Source organism: Sebastes fasciatus, chromosome 3, assembly GCF_043250625.1.
Source record: "Sebastes fasciatus isolate fSebFas1 chromosome 3, fSebFas1.pri, whole genome shotgun sequence".
Classification (NCBI taxonomy): Eukaryota; Metazoa; Chordata; class Actinopteri; order Perciformes; family Sebastidae; genus Sebastes; species Sebastes fasciatus.
Window position 1 is genome coordinate 39,475,261 of NC_133797.1, and position 26,161 is coordinate 39,501,421.

Here is a 26,161-nt window from a genome sequence, read left to right on the forward strand (position 1 = left end):
GTTGGCTGATGCGTTAATCCCAATGTCGTAATTTCCCTCAGACCTCGAGTCTAAAGTAGATCCACACACACTGTCTAATTTGAAGCCATCATGGTCCCGTGCACTGTATCTCTAAGACATTTGCAGTAATTGGGTGGTTTCAGTGTCATCTTAGGTCTTACCTGTCGGTTGTGATCTCCTTTCCTTTAGCCATGATGATTATTTCATGCTAAACTAACTATCTCCGAAGCTCTTGCAGCTACTCCTTGAGGAAACTAACTGAAAGTGCCTGATAGTGAGAGGATACTGGATGATTCTTTGGCGCATGCCCCATGCCAATGTTCAATGCAAGTGCAGGAAGCAGTGATCCCTTTATTTAACGAAACCCTCATTTAGCATAAAACAATATGCTCCAATCATAACATGGTAAACTGTAGCCCAACAGGCAACAACAGCTGTCAGTGTGTCAGTGTGCTGACTTGACTATGACTTGCCCCAAACTGCATGTGATTATCATAAAGTGGGCATGTCTGTAAAGGGGAGACTCGTGGGTACCCATAGAACCCATTTACATTCACTGATCTGGAGGTCAGAGGTCAAGGGACTCCTTTGAAAATGGCCATGTCAGTTTTTCCTTGCTAAAATTTTGCGTACCAATGGATTCATTAGGTTTTCTAGTTTGATTTGATAGCGGTATCACTCACTCTAGCTTTAAAACTGAGCCCGCTACAACCTCCGAACAAGAGATGAAAAATTGCTTTATGAGAGTTACAGAAATTAGTTGCGTTAAAATGAATTTGCGTTATCATCACGTTAACGCTGACAGCCCTACAATAAACTTAATCTTTCCCTACACTTGACATCGAAGAAAATAGTTGAATGTTTGTGTGTAGAACGCATCTGTCTAGGAAAGCATAAACGCCTTCTTGAACTGGTATCGAATGGCACACTTATGCTTCATAAAGTATTAACAGGACAATTACCGACATAAATATGAAAAGTGTCAGGTTATTTTGTAAACCTCCAGCCGGATGAAAAGGTCAGTTTATATCAAACCCAGTCGTGTGCGCTCGTTCTGCGCCGGCACTAGCAGCCAAAAGCCACTTATTTCACTCCTCTTTATTTGTTGGATGAATAAAGAAGCAATTCTCTCCTTTATTAAAGACAATTTACCACAGAGCTCGTCTCGGGAGTAATTCAATCTCCATGCTTGCGGGAGGGACACACAAACACACTATCATGCACAGACATTGCACAGGCAATATATGCAGGGGGACAAAACCACAACCAATGCAAAGCCAACAAACACTTGCATAAACCCCGTCGTAGACACATATACAGACTGAATCAGCGGAGGATATGTGAAGTGAACAGAAGAGTCAGTTAATGGGACGCTAATGGAAACTATCCAGGCCTGGTTCTCACTGGCCACAGCTTAAAGGACTGGGCTTGTTTACTACATTACCCACAGTACCCCCCTCTGGGAAAAATGCCGCATTAGCAGCCAAGGTAACGTCATCTGCCGCCCCTCTCTTTTCATTTATTCTTTTCATTTATATTCTGTTTATTCTCACTTCTAATCTAGTTTTCACTTTTGCTCATTTCCTTTTTTTCTCCGCTCCCCTCCTGCTCCCGCCTGCCTGCCTGCTGTAAATGATTAAAGTTCCCTTTTTATATAAAACAAACATTTGTTATTCTATTTAGCCGAACACTTGGTAATACTCCGTGATCAAATAGCCAGGCTAATTTTAACTTAATTATAGCTTTAATTCTACTTCCTGGAGGAAACGATTTTGAGTCTTTTCATCTTTTAATCACATCTCGTCCTTTTTATGTGCTGTGTTATCTCTCTGCTTTCTATACTATATGTCTCTTTAGCATTCCTTCTTTTATTTGTTATTTAACTGCTTATTTGGATACATAAAGTTTACTGTTATTTCTGTTAATCACTTGTAATTTAATACCAGGGTGTCTTGAGTGATATTGCAGCACTATAAGACTTCAAACAGACTAAATCATTGTGAGGAAAAGAGACTTCTGTTTCAACTTTCTCAAAGGAAATCAGGTTGTGTGATGAAGTGTTATATTTGGCACCAACGCAGCCGCGGTTTGACTTCAGATCCGGTACGGTTCACATCAGGGTAATTTAGTTGGATTCAGATCAAACTAGCTTGATTTGACTGGAGTTTAAGCCATCAATAGAAATGGATACAAGTATGTACTGTATTATATATCCTTTGCCCTGGCTGGTAGTGAGAGCTAACAGCTTTTTGAGAATTTTGAGGAATTGCATACCCGCAAATTATTAAATATTTACATCGAAAATCCAAACTAAGCTCAGCAGACTTTTCACCAGAGGTCATGCCGGTGTCTGTCTGTGTTTATACCAACAGAATGAGAGAAGAAGGACGTCTAATATTTTCCCCAACAAAACTGAAATCTCGCCCTTTGAGGGGGATTTAAATTCTCATGGGAAATGTGCACTCACCAGTTGTGATTGGCCAGCTCCTGCAACGCTAAAGAACATTTTACACAAGGAGATATAAAACCAGAAAGTTGCATCCATCTCTAACTGGATGATTCTTTATTATTCACACAGAAAACAAATCAAATATTTGATGTTTTCATTTTTGAAATATACATCAGTCAAGTATCCTTAAAGGCGGTTCACAGCTTCCTTCTCGTCTGCTTCTTCAGACTGAAACATCTTAAGTCATCAGGACATTTGGCAGGACCCCTGGGAGAAGGTCTGAGGACCGCCTGCCCACTTACCCTTGATTAGTCGGCTAAACGCTGTATCAATCCTCCATCTATTTTACAGATAGAATTTAACCCCTGCTTTAGTTTCCTTATACAGATCAGAGCCAAAGTAATGGGCCATGGGATCACAATTAGTGTGGGAGATTAGAGATTGATTAGCTAATTATGATAATACCGAGGCTTATATGGAAATGCCGACGTGATGTAAGTTTTAAGAGTGGGAGGGATGAGAGAGGACCGGTCTGAATGAGAGAGAGAGAGAGAGGTAGTTAGGTGGAACGATGAGAAATGGGAGTGTTTCTGTGTACGAGTGCACAAATTAGACACATCAATATGTGTGTTTGTGTATTTCCACCATTAAGTACAGAAAGACAATGAAAAATGAGAATCAGTCGCAGGTTCTTTCTCCACGGTTTAAATTTTGGATTTAAAGCAGCAGTGGACAGCGTGGCTGCCGGAAGTACTTTACGGCCCTGTCCCACTTTCCTTTTAAGGTCATGAATCACTGTATCTCGGTAAATGCCCCTTTATTGCAAAAGGGTAAAAAAAGTAATTTCAATCATTCCCGTGCACCCCGTGCATGTCCAGACTGGAGGGTGTCAGAAGTTCTTATTCTGATCTGGTCAGCAGCTGTCTGCACGGCTCCGTCTCAGCTGAGTCTCACGTAACTGCAACCTGAACTGAAGCCTTTATTTACGATTCAAGGCAATTTTTTCGACAATACATGCTTAAAAGTGAGGTTGATGATTCAATTTAATATGTTCAAAGTGTTTCTTTCGGGGGAGCACCACACAACAGTCTCTCAAAATTCTGTTGGAAACACTGTCATCCAAAGCTAATTCTTTGATGGCTCTTTACAAAACTATATAGCCTACACTATATGTAGTGGTCAGCCAGGCTAATGTGTGTGTAGACCTGTCTGTGGCTGGCTCCGTCAAAGACTTAAGGTCCGATGCATCGCGCATCAAAAGGTCAACACGGCCGCTCCGTTGCTACACCTCCTCCAGACGTGGAAGCGAAATGTAATTATCTTTTGCCTGAATTTGGAGGACACAACTAACCTTTAGTATCCTCTGTGCGCTGAGTTTTCAAAGTCTATTGGGCGATGTTAAAATGAAATATGGTGGAATCCACAAAAAGTAATGTTTTATTGGTCCTCACTCACACACTCTTTTTATTCGCTGTCGCTGTGCTTTTAAAATGTTTCAGTCAGAGATCTGTGTAAAGATCAGGACACAAAGCATTCACACATTCAGCATCATTATAGTCTCTCATAGCCAGACCATTCTCCTGTGCTGTGTCAGCGCTAAAGAAAGGTCTGTCTCCGCACATTATCACTCTGGTATAAAGGGGGGAGAAAGTTTCTTTAAACCAATCACAATCGTCTTGAACAACGCTAAACACATGATGCAGCAACGGCACCCTTGCAAAATAGATAGTGTAATGGGAGGAGAATGCCACATGAAATACACGGTGGCTCATACCCACAGTCTACATCCAGTCCTTACTTGAAGTTTAATACAACACAAATCTGATATCAGAGAAGATCTTGGTACAGCATGCATAGACACATTCATACCAAGAACTTAAAGTAACATAAGATTTACCCAGCCTCATACAGTATGCCCCGCGCCATATAGAATCACGTAATCACACTACCTTGAAATTTGACCTCACTGTATAAAGTGACCTGTGGTGACCTGTAGGATAATCACAGCCTCATGAAACTTTACAGCCACAAACTGGAGACCTAGAGCATTCAGATGATGGATGAATTTCCTAGCGAGGTTGACAGTAAGGGGTTTCTGAGCAGTTTATACAACAGAAGTGATCGCCGAAAAATTTAATTCTTGCAGAAATCTCCAAATGTCAAACGTTTTTGATCCCAAATCACAGCATGGCTTTTTCTATGGTGTTCCGCAAGGTCTTGGTGCCTTAATGTGGTATTTTGGAGGGATTATTAATCATTTTGATATATTCTCCAGTGGTAAAAAACGGTTAAATGTAGCTCCAAATCTGTGTAACAAATGCTATCAACCCAAAACTTGCTGCAACAACTCTTGAGACATAAATAAGCATGGGGATGACCATCAGATACTTCCGTCATAATGTTCTAAGCTCTTACACAGTTTTATTTTTATTTCAATAATTGATTAATTAATTAATTCATGTTTATATCGGATTTATAACTAGAACAACTTGAAACACAGTGCCGAGCTGCATCTCAAATTAATCTTCAGGTTCCCAGCTTTCAGATGATGTACACCACTTCTATGTGACATCTACTGTTGACCTGCTATCTCCCCCTAAAGACCCCCTGTACCCCCCTTAAAAAGACAAAAATGGGTCTATTGTGGGTCTCAAAGGGTTAAAAAAAAAAAAAAGATAAGAAAAAAAGCAGTTTTGACCTGATGAAGATTTGACTGCGATCAAAACGTTTAGGCCGTTTAAATAAATTTGTGGTTTGGAGTCGTTACTAATAAATCCATCACATAAATGCTACTGAAAGTATCCTGAAAGTTCTGTTCGGACTGTTTGAGGGAAGGATAAACTAAACTAATGATATGGTGATGCAAACCAATCCATTTTGGGAACAAGCACAAGTTCAACTCACTATCCTTCAGTCCATCGAAGGTTACATCTGTGGGTCATGTCCTTCATGGAGAGTGGATGAGGACACAGTTTATAGATGCAGCTGGACTCACCTCCGAGCCAACAAGAAAAGTGTCACAGTATAGTTCAGATTAGAGATACGTCACCTTTAGAGCTGAGCTTGTCGTACTGAGGGGTTCTGGTTATATGTGTCATCATGATATAAATGCTTTTGTCTCTTCAGGCATGCGCATCCTCGTGAACCTGCTGCTGGACACTCTGCCCATGCTGGGCAACGTCCTCCTCCTCTGCTTCTTCGTCTTCTTCATCTTCGGCATCATCGGCGTGCAGCTGTGGGCGGGGCTGCTGAGGAACCGCTGCTACCCGGAGGAGAACTTCACGCTGTGAGTCACTGTTTGGTCTGTCTGTGTGTGTGTGTGAAAAAGGAAGCGTGAGAGTGTGATGCTCGGGGATCTGTGACCTGTCGGTCCGTCAGCTGTGAGTGTGTGTAATATCTACACACACACTGATTCATGTATGTGTTTCCATCAGGTGTGTGTCAACATGGGTCTGTCACCTCTCCTATCCCCCCCCTCAGTGTGACTCTAGAAAATTAATTAAATCATCTTCTCAATTTACTGCTATAACCATGGAGAGATGAAGTCTCTCTCTCTCTCTCTCTCTGATATAACGAGGCTGATCGCAAACCAAAATGTGCACAAAGCAAATATCATTATCTCAGAGCCATTTAATTAAAAAACTAAACTCTTTTTCTTTCACCCTCCCAGGCCCGTCCCCTTCACAACCTCTGCTACACACTGTCAAATCGTTAAAACTATTTTAGCATAGATGCTGTCAGCTATAATAAGGACTTCAAGAGAGCTTCCATGTAATCATGTAGTTCCAAAAAAACAAGTTAAAATGACAAAATAACAGAGAACAGAAAAACAGGACCGAGAGAGAGAAAATGAAACAAGGAAACAAAAATGACTTCAAAAGAAAGGTCACCCAACTTGTGAGGGGTTTGATATTGGCACGCACCAACCCGATATCACGCCAAAGCGTGTAATAGACCCGCCTGTCCACCAGAAGACAGCGTGTCAGTGTCACGTTTTCCCTCGCAGAGGCGTGAATCTTAGGGTGGCAAAATCGATCAACAAACCGTGCCCGAGAACGCTATTGAGCGTTCACACTAATCAATCCAACTGGACTTTGGGGACAAGTGTACTCGGATCCGGGCCCGTGTTCCTGATGTGAAAGCACCCTTACACGCCTGTATTAACGTGCTGTACCAGCAGGCGGGCAACAAAGCCACTGACTTAGGCTTGGGCAACAAAACCACTTAGTTAGGTTAAGGGAAAACGTCATGGTTGGGCTTAAAATAAGTACATAAACTAAGTAAAACACGTATGGAAACAATGTAAAGTCAGTGTGTCACATGACATCCGCCACTACAAAACACCAGACAAAAGTCACTAACGTAACTTGCCAAACAAAACAGCGGTCTGTTTGTTTGACCCGCCCAGCAGGAGGTAGATTATAGACTAAATGCCAGATATGTAAGATGTCTTTTTTTCTTCCTTTGCCTTTTGAGCATGAAGGATGAGGAATTTGGGAAAAATTGCAGTTTTGGTTTAAAAAAAATGGAAACAGGATGTAGAACAGCAGCCCGGTGTCCAAGTCACAAGTTCACTTTTTCCACTTTGTGTTCACATCAGACTAGTCTGACTCACTGGATGTAGGCTGTGGGTATAAGTCTGCCATTGGCTGCATATTTCACACGTTATTCTCCTCTCTTTCTGCTATGCATCTTACCTTTTTGCAAGGTGCGCCGTCGCTGCATCCTGTGCTTAGCGCCGCCAAAGACGATTGTGATTGTTTTAAAGAAACACAAACGAGACTGTTATTTTCCCCATATACCAAATAACCATATAACCTGACCCGACAGATGGTTTGTTACACAGAACCATCTGAGAAGTCGTCATTGGCAGCTGTTTGGAAAAGGGCAGGCACTTTTATAAAACACCTGGCTGGTGATTGGATGAACCATCTGTCAATCAAATTATTGCCGAAGCCAGTCAGGAGAGAAAAGCGAAAACATGTTTTCCATCGAGAAAAGCCAATGGGTGGTCCAGCCAGACCTGCACTGGCAGTGATTGGGTGATAAAAGGGCACCTGTTGGCGGGCCGCAGACTCTGAGTCTGTCCTTTGTCTCCTCCGCGTCAGGCTGGTCCGCTCAGTGAAGCTGAAGGTGTGGCAATAAGCCGGCCCATGTCGCCGTCCGGTGTGGCGACGGGAGCTGCATGTTGACAGACGTTACCGGCGTGAAGCTGTGAGCCCTGTAGTTTGTAATTTAACGGCAGCCAACCTGTCCATGCCTGAGTGAAGTGTTTTAACAGTGAAAGTTATACATTTTGTACTGATGAAGATCAATATGTTTAATATAACGCTGCTTCCTGCATGTATATACGATTTTATACTAGGCGTGGGTAAAAAAAACTTTTTTTTTTCTTCTCCATTGTAATCTACATGGGAATATAATTTTGTTTACTTACAATTTATTCATATTCTTTAGCTTCTTACCTTTCAAATGAGACCAGATATATGCATCTAAGCCTTATGGTTGAGGAGCAAGTCCTGCTAAATGTTGGGTAGTTATTTTAGGCGTTTTTTCACAGAGGTATAAAACTACAGGGCTTAACAGGTTAACCACGTCTGAACCTGTCGTCTGTGGTTTAGGGTGCCACTCAACGAAGAAATACTCTCCAGTTCTGATATAACTGATGCTTAAGGAGCTACACTAACCTCTTCAGGAGCCGCCATTGTTGTTTTGAACCAACAGTTGCCTCTCCATGTCGTCACACACACACACCTAAGCCACGCCCGTATAGCTCCTCACAGGACGCTGATTGGCCCGTAGTCTGGTTTACGCATTACTTGAAGCCTGATCCTGCGATTTCTTGCGTGATCTTGCGGATTTGCGAGAATCCAGCTGCCGTGCAAGGTAGATAATGATAATACGTGGAGCCGGACCGTTCAGCAGCGCTCAGTGCTGTGGAGATTTTAAAAATAAATGAATAAATAAATCTCGTTAGTTTAGCTGAATCCGTCCCTGTTGTCTCATTTGAGAAGACGAGTTGGGCCTGCTGACCTGTTTTCTTCTTCTTTTTCACTGCTGTTCTCAATTAGCTTGAATCTGATGATCTGTATGCACACATGCATAATCCCAAACCCCCCCACTGGTACACACACTCTATTGGATATCTCCAGCAGGGTATCTGGGGTTTTGGAGGAGGTCAAAGCTTTAGGATGTTAATACTGTGAAGCAGGCGTCTCCCTGCTACCTCTAATCTTTACTGATTGACAACAGGAGGAACTTTGTTTTTTTTCATTTGTCCTCTTCCCCTTTCTTTGGGGTGAAATCTTGTTTTGGTGCATGTGTGTGAGAGCGTTATTGTTGCGACAGTATTGCGTGGTATTTCCAGGACTGATGTTCTGTATCTCAGTGGCTGTGGGCTGTTTATTCTGGTGGAAGTGTCAGAAATTCAATTCCTCTTCTGTCATGTCGCGTCAAAATCAGAGAAGTACAAACGCTGTTGTAGATTCAGGGTGGCTCCCGAGACACTCACACTCGTTTGTCTGTTTCTGTGTGTGTAAGACAGCATCTGTTTGTTCACAGTAACAGAAGCAACAGCTGTCAATATCCTTCAACTTCTACCCGTAACATTGTGCATCTTTTGGTGATTTCACACAGCTGGTTTTGATTACATCCTCACACTCCATGAACCGCTCCACAGTTCCCTCGCAAGACAACTTAATGGAGAAGATACGATGTGACATCAAGGCTGAAGGATTTATCCCTTTAATGGCAAAACTGCAGTTTGAAGAGCTCAATTTTCAAATCACGATTTTAATTGTCTCTCTTGTGATTTGAAAAGAGTCACAGTTTTAATTGCATTAATAAAAAATGACTTAGTAAGCTTTTGCAATAGTTTTCCAAACTACAAAATTACATTGTTCAGTTGTATGTTGGGAAAAAAAAATCACCAATCAGTAAATAATTCTGATGACTCATGTCTGCTGCAGCAAAAAGAAATAATATGTCCGGATTAGGAACTGGAAGCTCAGCAGGTGTTGTTTGTTCCCAAATATCTCTGTGATTAAGAGCACAGCTAATACCACTGTGAAAACACAGAGCTCAGACAATCACTGGGATTGGGTCGGTTTGTGAGCGAGAGAGCCCGGGGAGACCGGATCCGCGGCCAAGCGTTTGATTAGGCCAGTTTGGCTGCACAGAGGAGTGGGCTGGACGTCAGCTCGCAGTGCCGAGCCCAGAGAGGAAATAATGATCTGATGAGAGGCATCGGGGGTAGGCCATCTCCATGGTAACCGATCCAGAAATGGACATGGAGAGGGGATGTAATCATGGGATGTCCTGACCCACCTGAGTTAATTTCAGCAATGTCATCCAACGTTGGTAAAACACAATCAGATTTTTTTTTTTTTTCACCACAAAGCTGATTCAAACCACGGCGATGGTTTTAAATCCGACCGCCGAGTTCACAAAACACAAACCTTTGGCTGGTGTCCTCGCTGTCAGGAGTCCAACGTCACCTCAGGTGTGAAATGATGTCCGTCTGTCTGACACTGTCTGGTGGCGCACATAATCAGCTCAGTATACAGAGACACACACAGCCGATGTCCAATGTGATAATGAGCTGGGCTGTGATGTCTGCTGTCTCTGGATGTTGTCGCTCGGTCATGTGCAGAGGTGGAGATTAGTGGCTGGGTGGTGCGCTGAGGAGAAGAAGAGTAGAAGAAGTGGGTGGACAGTCACGTGTTTTCTGACGTTTACTTGCTGGCCTCTGGTTAACAATGAGACAGAAATACAAACGGCACAGGTCAACAGGAAATCATATCTGGGAACAATGGTTAGTTCATGCAGGTTCTCTCTTCCTGACAAACACACAGAACTATGTGGAAAGTGAACAAATAAAAGCCAAAACCAGAACTTTGCTGAGCTAATGTCTTTTGAAGTGAGAGTGCTGAACAGGCGGCCAGAGCTTGGAATAGAGAAGTATTAATACTATTAATACTAGGTGGTTATCAAATCAGATGCACAATCTGCTAGGTAATAAAACAAATATTGTCTTTAAGTTTTAATTATAACTACATTATCACTTGTAGCTTCTAACATCTCCCACCCGGCATCATGAGCTGAAGAAGTCTCACAAAAGCAGCAATTTCACCATACTGGTTGGTAGAAAGGTATTATGAAAACTAAATTGTCGCTGTTTCCACCAGTTAAAATCTATGGCGTATTAGGGCCATTGTAAGTAAAATAATAATAATAATAATAATAATAATAATTATGGAGCCGGGGTAATATTCTGGGACAAAAATGGATATTCTCTGAAATTAACATTGTAAATTTACGGAAAAAAAAAAGAAGAAAATAACGGGAAAATTACTTTTTTCTGTCACGGAACCACATCGCTTCACTTTGAAAGGTTGGATCAACCTGATCACACCACAGACACCCCGGTTAAACACTACGGTAAAGTGAGCCACAGAGTGCGAGAGTCCGGTAAAAAGATATTAATGATATTAGTATCTATTTATGTTCATAAAATAACACAGAAGGAAAATGTAAAAGAAAACGTGTTTATGTATCTTTCAGGACCCTTGCCTCGCTCTGAGGCCATAAGAACACGACTTTTATAGGCGCAACGAAATTCTGACGGCGGGTGGCGTTATCACGGTTTTACACAATTGCTGAGTTTTTTTTCTCGCAAATTTATAACTTGATAATCTCAGAGTTATTGATAATATTTCCCCCCTGCCCTGATATATCACCCTTTTACTTTGATAAGTACTACACCAAAAACAGCTTTTAATCGGTAGTGCAGTACTAATTTAAACATAAATAAATACATATACTGTATCCAGCTCATATTTGTTATTAAGGTTTTGAATAAAGCCAGAAACATGTTTTCTCTGGAGTTGCTTTGGCCTTGTGTTTGGTTTAGGTAGCCAGTTTCTCTCTGCCAGGAAAGAAACTTGACAGGGTGTTTATCACCTAATTGCACCCGCAGGAGTAAAGAACTGAAAACCAAATAGAACATGATAAAACAAAAAAAACAGTCTTGTTCAACAAAGTGCACAATGAATGAGACACTAAAACAAGACGTCAGCAGAAGAGAGGAAGAGAACGCTACCTTGACTGAATGTTTCTAGACCACCTGAGAAATATGAGTCCAATATTTACTCTCCAAACTTAGTCTGTCTGACAGTTACAATAGTTACAATATCTGCCTGCTGCTGGTGGAAACAATAGCCGTGTTTCCAATTCACATATTTTTATGTACATTTTGACATATCACATTAGAAAAGTTGTTTGGAAACAGCGATACATTTTCCTAAATTGCGTTGTCATCTTGGTTTTTGGCTGTCACCTTCCTGGTATTTGGTCTTCACCATAGTGTTTTTTGGCTGTCACCATCTTGATTTTTAACCGTCACTATCTTGGTTTTTGGCCCGGTTAAAAATCAAGATGGCAACAGCCAAAAACCAAGAAAGCGACGTCCAAAAAACAAGATGGTGACGGCCAAAAACAAAGATGGTGATGACCAAAAACCAAGTAGGTGACAGCCAAAAACTAAGATGGTTGCCATCTCGGTTTTTGTCTGTCGCCATCTTGGCTTTTGGTCAACGCCATCTAGATTTTTAACCATCGCCATCTTGGTTTTTGGCCATCGCCATATTGTAAATGAGAATTGGTTCTCAATTGATTTTACCTGGTTAAATAAAGGTCAAATAAATCTTGGTTCTTGGCCGTCGCCTTCTTGGCTTTTGGCCGTCACGTTCTTGGTTTTCGGCTGTTGCGTCTAGATTTTTTGGAATCAGAAGTGACATGAGAGGGTGGAGCTAAGTTCACTCTCCATTTTTCTCCTGTAGATGTTTAGATGGCCAAGCCGACTTGTTTTGTTTCCAGTTCTCCACCTCTACTTCTTCTTATCATTACAGCCATGCGTAGCCTATAGCGCCAAATTCATACCAAACTACGCTGTAGCTGAGTTTATTCATTCCAAACCAGTTGATGAAAACACCTAATTCACGTTCATTTTTTTGCGACATTTCAAAAGTTTGCTTTAAATTTGCCAACAACTCTCTAAACTTGTGGTAATTACATTCATACCAAAATGCTTTTGTTGGACGCCAAGACATGCTCGTGGCACATTTGGGTTAAGATTTCATCGGTGATGTGATGGAAAAAAAGATGAGGATACAGAGATGTGATCAGAAATACCCAGAGCTACAGGGTAAACTTAACTGATGTAAAAAAGGCTGCGTCTCCTCCTCAGGTCAGTGGGCTTGATAATAGCTCCTATTCAGCGCAGCACAATACAGAGACACAGAGTCGCTGAAAGAGACACAAAGAGTGTAACAAAGACGTGGACTGAGTGAGGGACAGGGTAGCACTCACAATGCTGCTCCTATGGAGCCTTCTCAGATACCAGGTCAGACGTAATTGCTAACCAACGTCTGCATTCATCTGTATCCCTTTCTTCGGTCTGCCCTTTAAATAGCAGCCTGCTCTCGGATTAAAGTAGTGAGATCACACAGACCTTTGCTGTTCTCTGTCTTGCTCTTTTTGTAATGGCAATGCAAACACCTTTACTGTCTCTCTTTTGCTTTGCTTTTTTTGCCTCACATATTATTCTTGTTTTTTTGCCTTCCCTCTTTCAGTTATTGATTCAGTTTTTGGATTTCTCATCTCTTTCCATTTAGTTTCTTTCTTTATATGGCATTTTATTTTTTAAATTTTTTTTTTTTTTTCTTTCTCTATCTAATGTCTTCTTTCCACCATGCAATTTTCTTTCCTTCATTTCGGGCTTCCATTTTATCCCTAGAGTGTCCCTCTCTTCCTCTTCTTATATCCTTCTCTTTCACCTTCAACATCTTTGAACACAAAAGTTGAAATTGCCTCTCTCTCACTGGAAGTCATTTAACAAAGTGAAGTCATATTCTGTCTCTCTGTAAAAGCCATGACACGCCTAGTCGACTGCAAAGAAATACCATTGGCAAGGCCGACTGGTCAAACTCTATGTGATGCTTCACATTACTTCCCCTCTTCTCTGTTAAAGGTTGCACTTTATTGCCTTTCAAAAACCAGCTGACCGCTGGCCTGCATGTATGTTCTGATGGGATAAACGTTTCAGTATATCTCCGTATTTGCAGTCCAGAGAATATCAAAGAGAGACAAACACAACAAACTAAGCACCCATGTTTACGCTGCTGTGATTTTGATTTAACAGGTTATGCTCGGAAGGCAGCGCAAAGTTTTCTTTTGTGTTTTTCAGCCTGTAATATGATTGACAGCCTGCATTTTTGAGTCTGTTTGTGGAAGAAGAAAAAGGTAGAAAAAATAAGTAGACGCCACATTAGATTCGCTCGGCTGAGCAGCCAATCAGACGGCTATCTCCGACCGAAGGAAACAAATATGTGTCGAATACAGCCAACAATGCTCCGTCAGACTCCGTCAGACAGACGGTATCAGCTCGGTGTGTCGGGGTTAACATGTCTCCATCACTGCTTCTCTCTGTCTGTGTCTCTGGTGTCATTTTCTTTCAATTTTACCATTACAAACATAATCATCTCTCTCTCTCTCTCTCCATCCTTTCATCCACTCGTCTCTCTGTCTGTGATCATTATATCTTCTGCTTTCAGTTCTCACACCACACAAAATGTTGGAAATGGCCATGGTGGTTTTGCTCTGTGTAAAATTCCCATTGAAAACTAGCACACAAACACACAAACACACACACACACACACACACACACACACACACACACACACACTTTACATAACTCTATTTATGGCATCTCTGCACCAGCCAGGCTTAAAATTGATTTCCAAATATTACTGATTACTAATCGAGCAGTCATAGTTTACGCCCGGCCTCGATTTGCAGCATGTCATAGAGCTTTAAATGGCATTTAATATGAGTCACTGTTTAAAAACTAGCGACCTGTCAATCACAAGGTAGCCCCGCCCTAAAGCATCCCCTGCTTTATGGTCTATCTGACTCTAAATGGGACCATAATTTACTAAATGAACATCATGCTGTATTGAAGAAGACTTGAAACTAGAGATTGAGACCATAAACTCAACTTTACAATGTTTACTGAGGTAATAGATCAAGTGAGAAGTAGGCTCATTTTCTCATAGACTTCTATACAATCAGACTTCTTTTAGCAACCAGAGGAGTCGCCCCCTGCTGGCTGTTAGAAAGAATGCAGGTTTAAGGTACTTCAGCATCTTTTCAGACCCAGAGGTTGCCGCCTGCTACAGATCAAATTCAAGCAAGAAAACATTGGTTTGAATGATAATTACCTACTTAAATTGCTATCAACTCCGATTCTCACAATTATTTGGGCCATTTAGTGCAACATTAAGTCACGTTATAAATATATATTTTGAAGAACTTGCTTAAATGTAATGCTTTGTTTTTAATGTGATGGTTTTTCTAATTGTTCTTTTCTTTAACTTGACCCTTTAAATGTATTTCATGAAATGAAGTCCAAGGTGTTTTAAAAGGGAGAAACAAAAGCCTTTAGTTTTTAGTGTAGCATTGTACTCACCACCTTCTCCCCCCCACACTCCCAGCACTACGGGTATCAGTCTGCCTCGGCCCTACTACATGGCCGACGAGGATGACGAGCGACCCTTCATCTGCTCCCTGCCGGTTGACAACGGCATCATGTCCTGTAACGACGTCCCGGCCCGCCGCGAGGGAGGCAGGACGTGCTGCCTGGACAAAGACGACGCCCTGTACCGCCAATCTCTGGGCCTGAGCCCCGAGCCTCTGGCCAACGGCAGCATCAGTGTAGCGGGGCTCTGTGTCAACTGGAACCGGTACTACACCAGGTGTCATACCGGGTACAGCAACCCCCACAAAGGAGCCATCAACTTTGACAACATTGCCTATGCCTGGATTGTCATCTTCCAGGTGAGAGCTTTTGGTCAACTTGGTGCCATATAAGCAGAGCACCAACCGGACCGCTTTGTTTTTCACCTTTAAACTACTGATTAATATTCTATAGTTGTTCATGGTTCATGACAATTTATAACTTAAGTTCTGATGTCCTAAGTGGGCTCAAGATGTTGAGCTTCATGGAATAAGAACCTCACAGTATAGTCAAAGAGCACAAACCAAAATATAGTGAAAACTACCACTGACACTACAAAAGTTCAAAAAGTTATTCTGAATACATATCAGATATATACCAGTTTCACAAACCAAGGCAGCAGTTCACGACAAATAAAGAGGTTAACTGAATTCTAGATTTGCGGTGAACTTTACAGCGTCTCCATATAACCTTTCCTTCCTGTGTTAAGCTCACTGGCTGCTGTAGCTTTTTATATTTAACGGGCAGAAAGTTAGACGAGAAGTTCGATAGCACTGTTTCTCGCCAGAAAGCAAATAAGCACATTTTCCCCAAAAATGTCAAACTGTTCCTTCAACAGGAGTATTTCAGCCCCGTGTGAGCAGACTCTCTGTGGATGCTATTGTTTATTCACTGTGACCTTTCCCCCCCCTGACTGTAGGTGATCACTCTGGAGGGCTGGGTGGAGATCATGTACTACGTGATGGATGCTCATTCTTTCTACAACTTCATCTACTTCATCCTGCTGATTATTGTAAGTCACACTCACACACATACAGTAAAGGAAGTTGTTCTTATAGGGCTGGCTGATCAACAGCATCGCAATGCTGCAAGGAGGATACTTTTAGATATTTATGAAAATATAGTAGGGCAGTCAAAGTTAACGCGATAAGTAAGAGATAATGTACACCAAGCCGGTCATTGTTGTGAAAGAATCCCCAACAGGGCGATGCTGCACCCCAACGCGCAGCCTTGAAGGGGAGAGCTACTTACTGAAGAAATCAATATTTTGGAGGAAAAATGGTCCGCCAGAATCCGACGTAAGAGCTGCGCCCATAGCAACGGTCTGTTATACATAGCAACGGTCTGTAATACAGAAAATACAGACCGCAGAACTCCATGATTGACCAATCAGAATCGAGTATTCAACACAGCAGTGTAATAATAACGCGTTAACGCAAATTTGTTTTAACGCCACTAATTTCTTTAACGCATTAACTTGCAATGTTAAGGTTGTAGCGGGCTCAGTTTTAAAGATACAGTGAAGATACTGGTATCATATAAAACTAAAAACCTAATGAATCCATTGGTACCAATCACGTCATTCTAGCTTGACGGGAAGGAGGTTAAATAACGCTCCAAACTTATGCTAAATTCTGGCGAGAAATAAACTGGCATGGCCATTTAGAAAAGGGGTCCCTGCTGTTGATGCCTGTTGGGCTTCATGAGTTTACCATGTTATGATTTGAGCATATTTTTTTATGCTAAATGCAGTACCTGTGAGGGTTTGGTAGACGATGTGTGTCATTGTTTTGTGTTGTTAATTGATTTCCAATAATAAATAATTGGATAAAGCAGCATATTTACTCTCATGTTAAAAGTATTAAATACTTGAAAAATCTCCCTTTAAGTAACATTTTGAACAGATAAAAAATGTGCGATTAATTAGCGATTACTCGAGTTTAACTACAGACAATCATGCGATTAATCACAATTGATTGACAGCCCTAGAATATGGTGAACTGTAAAATCACATATAAACGAATCAAAACTGTGTTCCATTGGCATTTTGAATTGCTTCAACATTAACATGATAAAGTCGCATCACTACAATGCAATGAAAGTTCAATATATTGATAATATTGAGGTCTGATGCACACAGGCACACACCTACTAATACACACACACACACACACATGCAGTGGTGATGTAGTTTCTGCAGTCAGCCAACCTACATTTACACTTCCTGTTTTTGTTGCCAAGCTACGGATGACTTCAATGAAAAGCTCTCTCTCTCTCTCTCGCTCTCTCACCTGCTTACCCATGCACACACCCACCCACACACTCACTCACACACACACACACACACACACACACACACACACACACACGCACACACACACACACACACACACACAAGGCTGTCAGTGTCACAGTGAAAGCTGAGCTGAAATCCCTGAAGAATCCCCCTTTTGTTCTGATAAAACACTTTTTAATTCCAGTCCTTTAGCTTCTGTATCTGTGGGTGTGTTTGCTTTTGTGTGCGAGTGTTGATGCGTGTTCCCTTCAGTATATTTCTGTTTTAGCCTGGCAGAGCGTGTGTGTGAGTATGTGTGTGTGTGTGTTATCATAATGCAGCGTGACTGCCAGTCCCGGTTACTTTCCAACCCAGGGGCTGTCTTGTCTTTTTTATTACACTTTTAATTGCCTGCCTTCAGATTCAGGCACAAGCTCTGCCTCTCTTCTCCTTCTCCTCTTTTCTCACCCTCATTTCTTCTTCCATTACTCTCCCTAAATATCTACCTCTACCTTTCTGTATTTTTCCTGACATATATCAATCCCTGACTCTGCTAATATGTCCTTCCATCCTTCTGTTTCTCACTCTTTTCCTTAATTTCCTTTCTTCCACTCCTTCCGCCTCTCTTCATCCACCCCCCTCCTGCCTTCATTTTCTCACTGAGCTGTATACTGAGCATCATTCATGCAGCTGTCACTCTACAGATTATTCTCAGTCACGCAGAAACACACACCTGCAAAGAGGCACACAAACAAATATCCAGTTATCAATATCCCTCGTGGCTTGACCTCCTATCTACGTTGTATCTGTTTACACTAAACTGCCGTGGCTGGCTCCATTGGTTAGATAGGCGGTGTCATTTTACAGTTTTTCTTGATTGTTTACACACATTTTCTGAAAGCATGCCTCATACTCTCAGAACTCTACACACAAATCAAAAAACACACACACAATGGGCAAAACCCCTCAATTCTCCTGCAAAATGAAACTTTACATTCAAAACAATGTTATTTCTTCTCAAAATGGTATTTTGTTTTCAAATGACACACACAAACCATCATATGAATAGACATTTATAAGAACCAGTTGAACACTGATGTGCTCAATGTAAAACACTATGATGAATGGAAAACACTTCTTCTCCATTCATCATAATGACTTAGGCCTTTTTTTTGTTCAGTGTTACACTTACTACAGACAGTACATACATTACTACAGACAGTACATACATAAGTGTGTTGTAAAATATTTTAGAATATTGTTTTTATACTCAGAACACACAAATACACGGTAACAAATATATTTTATTTTCCCCACAAAAACAATGTACACAGTGAACATCCCAACCAACACAAAGTTGCACATACAGTGGTCTACATACAAAACAACAGAGGAATTTACTGTATACAGTTACAGTAAAAAAAAACGAAAAAAAAAACTATGCTGCATCCTCTCTTCTGTTTCGGTCTGGCCACAGCACCTCATCCACATCACAAGCAATGTTTGCCCTTTTATTCTAAAGCTCTGATTGCTAATTGTAACACTGTGTGACAGGTGTTTGCCCATGTGATGAGTCAGTGTGCATAGTAGGGCAATTGACTTTAGAATTTTGAATGACAGTGTGTTCCTTGTGAAAACGAGATTTTCTTCATGAAAATTGTGCCAAATGCAGAGAATTGTGTGTAGTGTTTTGAAAAAAGTGTGTTTTAGAACTGCAATTTGAGTGTAAAGCAGGAATTGTGCTTGTAGTTTAGCAGAATTGGTTCAGGGGGTTGGTGCATGAGTTACATGTTGTGGTCATTGTGTGTCAAGTACCAGTATTTGTGTGTAAACAATTGAGAAAAACTGTAATACCATGGCCTGCTCAGGAAGTCATCCCTATTATCGAGCTCCACTAGTGTAATAGTTATATCAAATATTTATATCAGAAAACATATTTATTGACTCACACGCTGAAAAGGAGACATTCCCCCGGTCTTTTCCAGATTTTTGCCGTGGGACATCATTTTCTGTATCATGATTGCCATCGGTTATTAAAAAGAGGCACAAAATCACTAAAAATGAATGCAAAACCACCACAAAATGAGCCAAAACTAGTAAAAATGTATGCAAAAGATCCACAATTACATGTAAAACGGCTATAAATAGATGCAAAACCACCACAAAAGAGCCAAAACGATTAAAAATGGATGCAAAACCTCCACAAAAAAAAGGCAAAATGACTATAAATAGATGCAAAACCTCCACAAAAAGAGGCAAAATGACTAACAATAGACCCAAAACCTCAACAAAATGATGCAAAACGATTAAAAACAGATGCCAGACATCCACAATAAGAGTCAAAACAATTGAAAATAGATTGAAAACACCACAAAAAGAGGCAAAATGACTAAAGATAGACCCAAAACCTCCACAAAAGAGGCAAAACAATACACATTTTATGCAAAACCTCCACAATAAGAGGCAAAATTATTAAATATAGATGCAAAACCTGCACAAACAAATATCCAGTTATCCATACCCTCATGGCTTGACCTTCTATCTACGTTGTGTCTGTTTACACTAAACTGCCGTGGCTGGCTCCATTGGTTTGATAGGCGGTATCATTTTAATACCATGGCCTGCTCTGGCAGTCGTCCCTATTATTGAGCTCCACTAGTGTAATAGTTATATCAGAAAACACATTATTGACAGACACACTGAAAAGGAGACATTCCCACACTCTTTTTTCAGTTTTTTGCCTTGGGACATCATTTTCTGCAACATGATTGCCATCGCCACAGATATTATGTGATAACATGGTTGCCTTTTGATGTGAAAACATCAGTGAGGAGGGGTAGAGGGAGGAGGAAAGGAAGGAAGGAAATGACTAAGGAGTGGAGTAAGTGCTGGTGGGGAGTAAGAGATGATGAAAGTGAAGAGAAAATAGAGGGATGGAGGGAAGTGTAAAGGAGAGAGGGAAAGTGTGGAGGGAGATGGTGAGTGAGCTGAAGAGAGGGAAGCAGTGGAGGAGGGGTGGGGAAAGGGTGGATGGATCAATGAAGAGAGGGAATCAGGAGGTGGTGATGATGGGCTAGAAGCGTCGGCATGAAATCAGAGAGAGGATTGGAGGACGGGAGAGAGGAAGCGACCACATGTTGGTCTCCCTCTTTGATCTTAAGTGAAATGTTATTAATTAGAGCGAGTCCCTCAGCGTGTCCTCCGGGCTCACAGACACACCGATCACAGAATCAGGTTTAACACTGTGTCATACATTAGGTCGTTCTGTGTCCCAACATTTAGAATTAAAACGCTTTAAGGAAAGGCAAGTTCATATGTACTGTACAGCATGTCTCATTTACATGGTGCATTGAAATATTAGACATGGCAAGTAAAGAAACCCTTTAAAAATACATTTAAAAGTTGTACTTTAACCTAAATACTCAAGCATGTTAACATGTATGTTAATAACAATTCGGTGTTATCAGGCTGACATTTGTCTCGTTGGTTTGTTAGCATGCTAATTAGGGCTTAGTTATCGACTGTAATAACCCAGTACCAAGTAGTATCGGAACTCCTGCAGTCAAACAATACTTGCATTCAATCCTTTTTGATCCCAGATCAGAAAAAAAAATTCTATTTGTGGTTATGCTCGCAGCCAATCACAACAAGTGTTCTTTGATTTAATGCATTGTGTGATTGGCCTACTACCAATGCAGCTACAACCCATACAGGATTGGTATCAGTATCACTTTAAGGTTACTGGTGTCGCAATTCTTTTAAACGATACGCAGCCCTAATCCTAATGCCCTAATATTAGCGTTAGATGCTAATATTTAGCATTTAACATTTGGCACATTTGTAACATGTTGATGTTAGCATGCTATGTTAGCATTAATGTTAAAGTAGAGATGGGAATCAGTTTCAAAGGAGAGTGTTAACCAAGTTGTAACCTAATGGTTCACCAAAGTCTTAAAACTCACAGCAACTACTCGCTCCCTTGTCACAGTTTGTGATTAAAACAAAAACACATTCCAATAACTTAGATGCATCAGCTAGCATCACTACCAATGCTCTTTTAGACATGTGCAGTTTAAGGACTACTTGAAATCTGTCAGCATTAAACAGTCCTCTGTCTCCATATTTCCTGTCTCTCTCCATTATCACTAACAAATAAAGGCATACATTTTGATTTGGCGACATCTAGTGTTGTGGTTGCAGATTGCAACCAACTTGGGTACCCCTCTGCTTACCCCTCCCTTCCTAAGACTGCGGCAACGTGAGCCGCCGAGTGTAAAACCGTGGTAACACCGCTACATCCTTACCATAATAACACTACTTTAGCAGCAACGGAAGTCAGACGGCGGCTGGCGGTACCATGGTTTAACACTCTGCGACTCACGTTACAGCAGTTTCACAAGCGTGTTGTAGAACTACGGTGGCCTTCAGGTAACGTAAAAACCTGAAAGTCTCTCTCTAGAGATAGTGTTTGGATTGTCTGTTCTGGGCTACTGTAGAAACATGGCACAGCAACATGGAGGACTCTGTGAAGAGGACCTACTCCCTATGTAGATATGAAGGACTCATTCTAAGCTAACGAAAACAACCATTCTTAATTTCAGGTTTTTATCTTCCCGTTAAATGTTACACACCGGTCCTTTAAAGGAATAAAAGCATCTCCAGATTCTGGATCAAATCAACTTAATTGCTAGAATTGAAACTAAAATGTTCCCTCATGTCTCTCCTCTGAACTAAAGCCTGAAACATTATCTAAACGAGGAAGCAGATTCTCGCTGTGTAATGCATCTCAAGATGAATGATGTTCTAATTAATCATGCTTAAAAGCGTTGTATAGACTAAGCATCATAGCAGGATTTTACTCCCTGCAGTCGTTGCATATATCGGCCTTTTTCTCTTCCACAGAGACACGACTTGACAGTCAGGATGTTGTCGGCTTTGTTGCGGCGTGTTTCAAGGCTTGTCTCGCAAACCGACTTAGTGGGGGAAAGTGATTTAAGCGTTACTATTCACATGTTAAAAGTTCTGTTCATATCCCCGCTCGTCCTCATCTCACGAGCAGACAGATGATGAGACTTTTAATTATGTTTCCTTTAATACTGCACGACACTGAGCATGGAGAGATAGAAGAGAGCGAGCGACAGCATCTGAGCCAGAGAGAGAGAGAGAGAGAGAGAGAGAGAGAGAGAGAGGTTCAGGCTGTATTTACATACTTTGACAATTTCCCTCACGTAATATTCATGCAGATTAAGCGTGTTAAATTGCATTGAATTGAAGTGAGAGAGTGAGTGATATGAGAGTGCAAGACGAGATGCAAACAGTGATGAGAGAGAGAGTGTGACAGATGGAGAGACAGATGAAAAAAGTGAGATAAAGATGGAGGGAGTTTGAGAGTTGCTGTACACTGATTAGCATCATGTAGAGCAGCTTAGACGAGAGGACTCAGTGGAATTAAAGGCTTTCCATGGAAAGTAGCTTGGTCCTGTGGAATTAAGGTTTAATACCGTTTAAATGCCAGCCTCAACCTGTTTTGTTACAGAGCCGCGCAGCGTGGTAAGCCTTCTGATTTGACACTGTGCAAGCATGATTGGATTACTGAACGGGCCTACCGGGCACAGGCCCAAGGGCCCGAGGGGTCAGGGGTCCTGACTCACAAAATGTTGCTGGAAAAAAACGCAGAACAATCACAAATAGATGCGAAATGACCACAAACATACACAAAACCACTACAAACAACCCCAAATGACAATAAAGAGACACCAAATGATGTAAATAGACACAAAATGATCACAATAAGATGCTAAATGACCACAAAGACACACAAAACCACAACAATAACCCAAAATGACCACAAAGAGACACATAATGACTGAAAATAGACACAAAACAACCATGAACCTACACATAACAACTACAAACGACACAAAATGACCACAAAAAAACATAAATGACATATAAAATAGCGTATAATGACTAGAAAATAGATGCAACGACTACAAGGAGACACAAAATGACCACATAGAGACACAAAGTTACTACAAAGAGATGCAAAAAAACTAAACATAAACCCAAAACAATAACCAAGACATGCAAAACAACAAAAAAATAGACCCAAAAACAATCACAGTGACACGCAAAACGACCATAAAATAGTCCCGAAACAATCACGGAGACACGCAAAACGACTAAACATAGATGCAGAACCTCCACAGAAAGAGGCTAAACAACCAGAAATAGACCCGAAACAATCACAGAGACACGCCAAACGAAAGCCAAAACGACAAAAAATAGATGACAAATGACAAATGACCGAAATGCAAATGACTAAAAGTAAACTCTTTGAGTTTGTAGACATGAGGGGGGGGCTCAAATGCACAGGGGCCCATTGTCTAATCTGTCCATTTGTATACTGCCCTCAGTTAGAAATACTATACTGGCAACAGTAAATGTCCTTTAAAACCAAAACAATGAGCTAAAAGAGGCTTCAAGAGATGCTGTAACTCCCTCTCTGAACACATTTCACATTACTTGATTCCTTGTCTCCCTTCCTCTTGAGCAAACTCTCACACACACACACATAGTTCCTCCATTCACTGTCACCCACACTTGCCTCACACATAGTCATTATGTCACTCTGCTGCAAACACTGAAGCTGCTAAACACACACACACACACACACACACACACACACACACACACACACAGTCCCACACACCAATCTAATTGTATTTCGGGGCTCCAACAGAGTGTGAGTATAAATATTTGATGGGATCAGCGAGGGTGCTGAACGGGGCGCTGGGACCCGCCACTGCTCTCCCTTTCAGCCCCGCGAGTCCAGAGAGCTGGCTTGAAAACCAGCCGGTCCGACCACAAATCTCTGCCTTGGATCGATGAAGAGCAGCTTTACACGCAAAAACACACACTGACTCACACACACACTTTTTATCCTGCTCTTCCGTAGTCTTTGTCACAGCGGTTCAAAGGGAGAGCAGACGGGGGGTTATCAAGCTTCACAATCACTATTGATCACAGCTTCATCTCCCCTCTCTGCCTTCTCACTTTCACTCTCCTCCTCTTTTTCCACATCAGCTTCTCTTGGTGACTTTACCCCTTTACTCCTCTTTTTATCTGTTTCACCTGCTGTCTCCTGTAAAGAGCTGCAAACGTACTGCCGCACAGCAAACCTTTAAAAACAGATTATATAATTAATCTAAGCGATCGCTGCAATGGAAATTCTTCAAATTGGCCTTAAACCTGGTTAGGTTTGATTAACAGTGACACATTGAATCAGGTTTGAGTTAAAGACATTCTTGTGAGAGTTCAACAGTGATAGAAAGAGATGATGAATGAGAGAATAGGGCGCAGAAAAAGTGGATTTTTTTTTTTTCCTCTTCTGACTTTTATCGTGTTTGAATATTTCTCACGAGGCTTTCTTTTGCTAACAACCATTTCATCACTAATCAAGGACAACCAGGCTCATGGCCAGGTTTATGTCATCTCTCAGACAAGTGTTTTAGATAACATGTTGAGTTGGCCCCAGGGTAAAAGGTCTGAACGTTTTGTGTTGAATCTCAGATATTCTCGCTTCCTTCAAAGCTATTGCTTCAGGTTTTACAAAGGAACTGCAAAGCTGAACAAAAGTGTAAATGTCTTTAAGTACTCTGAAACCTTTTTGTGGGGGATTTAGTGAAAAAGAGTTTGGTGGATATCATGACTGTTACGGCTGTATGTGTTTTCGGTGCTGCTGTCCCTTTTCCCTCTCCAGTAGCTCTGCCCAGGTGTGCTGCACTCCTCAACGAGGTGCCCAGGTGTGCTGCATTTGCTCAATGAGGTTGGGAAGGAAATGCATAAAAGCTCCTGTGCCAGCAGCAGAAGACGGAGGCTTCTGGTGTGGGGACTGCTGGTTTTGCTGCCTCTCAGCTTAGGACTTGATATTGTCTGTTCATATTTCCTTGTTAATATATCCTATGGATTTGAGAGTTGTAATGGTGTCTTGTGGAGGTGGGGCGTAACAAATGGGGGCTCGTCCGGGATAGAACTTCCATGAGGTGATGTAAACGTAAGTTTTGTGTGTATCTTGTGGCCTTTAAGTGTAGAGTTTGTCTTTTTTGCTAGACCAGTTGTGGTTATTGCTGTTTGTTTAGTTGTGCTTTTGACTGGGTAATTGTTTGACCAGTTTGGAATTTTGGTTTAGAGCACCCTGACTCTGTAGTCACCAGGCAGGTTTAAAGAGCCTGCCACTTTGTTATTTTGCCTTTCTTATTTTTGGTGGTAATCCTGAGTAGGGGTACGCTTCAGTGTGTTGCCCTGGTTGGTTACGTCTTTGGTCTTCGGTAATGCACTGAGTTCAGCGTTTAAAGTTCAGCAACCGACAGCACAGCTTGACAACCACCTACAGTGATTCAACTCTTATCAAATGATATGTGGAAGAAAACGACTACACGGCTCTGTCATAATATAGCCACAAATAAATAAAGGGAAATGTAGGTCTGACTGGTCCTATATACTTCATGTAAGTTGGCATTCAAAGTTCCTTTTTTGTTGATAGTCCTGTGTTTGTTGGACCCATCCACCGTAAGCAGTCTTTCTTAGTTTTTATTCTACGTCTCTAGCTCTGAGCGTAGCATATTTACACGGATGTGTTTCCATTTCAGTTAGTACAGACTACATGGTGTGAAATGACACGTCAAAAGCAACAAAGGCGAATTACCGTGTCATTCATACGCCATTTGGTGAGATTGGGCAGCCTTGGCAGTCATAGTTGACTTCTGTACAAAGGCTTCTTTTGTCACTTTATCAAAGATCCAGATATTTTTAGTACTCCCAACTGTGAGTCATCTAACATCCACACTGTGGAGAACATGA

General features: G+C 41.4%; 1 protein-coding gene across 3 annotated transcripts in view; it reads left to right on the top strand.

The window, feature by feature from the left end:
* The window catches only part of LOC141765072 (voltage-dependent T-type calcium channel subunit alpha-1I-like), a 169,172-nt gene that overhangs the window by 36,925 nt on the left and 106,086 nt on the right, over positions 1 to 26,161 (top strand). For 2 of the 3 annotated variants that reach the window (XM_074630923.1, XM_074630924.1), the window contains exons 4-6: positions 5,576 to 5,735; positions 15,002 to 15,344; positions 15,944 to 16,036. In XM_074630923.1, coding sequence (XP_074487024.1) covers positions 5,576 to 5,735; positions 15,002 to 15,344; positions 15,944 to 16,036 — 596 coding nt within the window. Of the gene's footprint in view, positions 1 to 5,575; positions 5,736 to 15,001; positions 15,345 to 15,943; positions 16,037 to 25,196; positions 25,356 to 26,161 lie in introns of those variants that run through there. The other variant, XM_074630926.1, reaches the window with a different exon arrangement.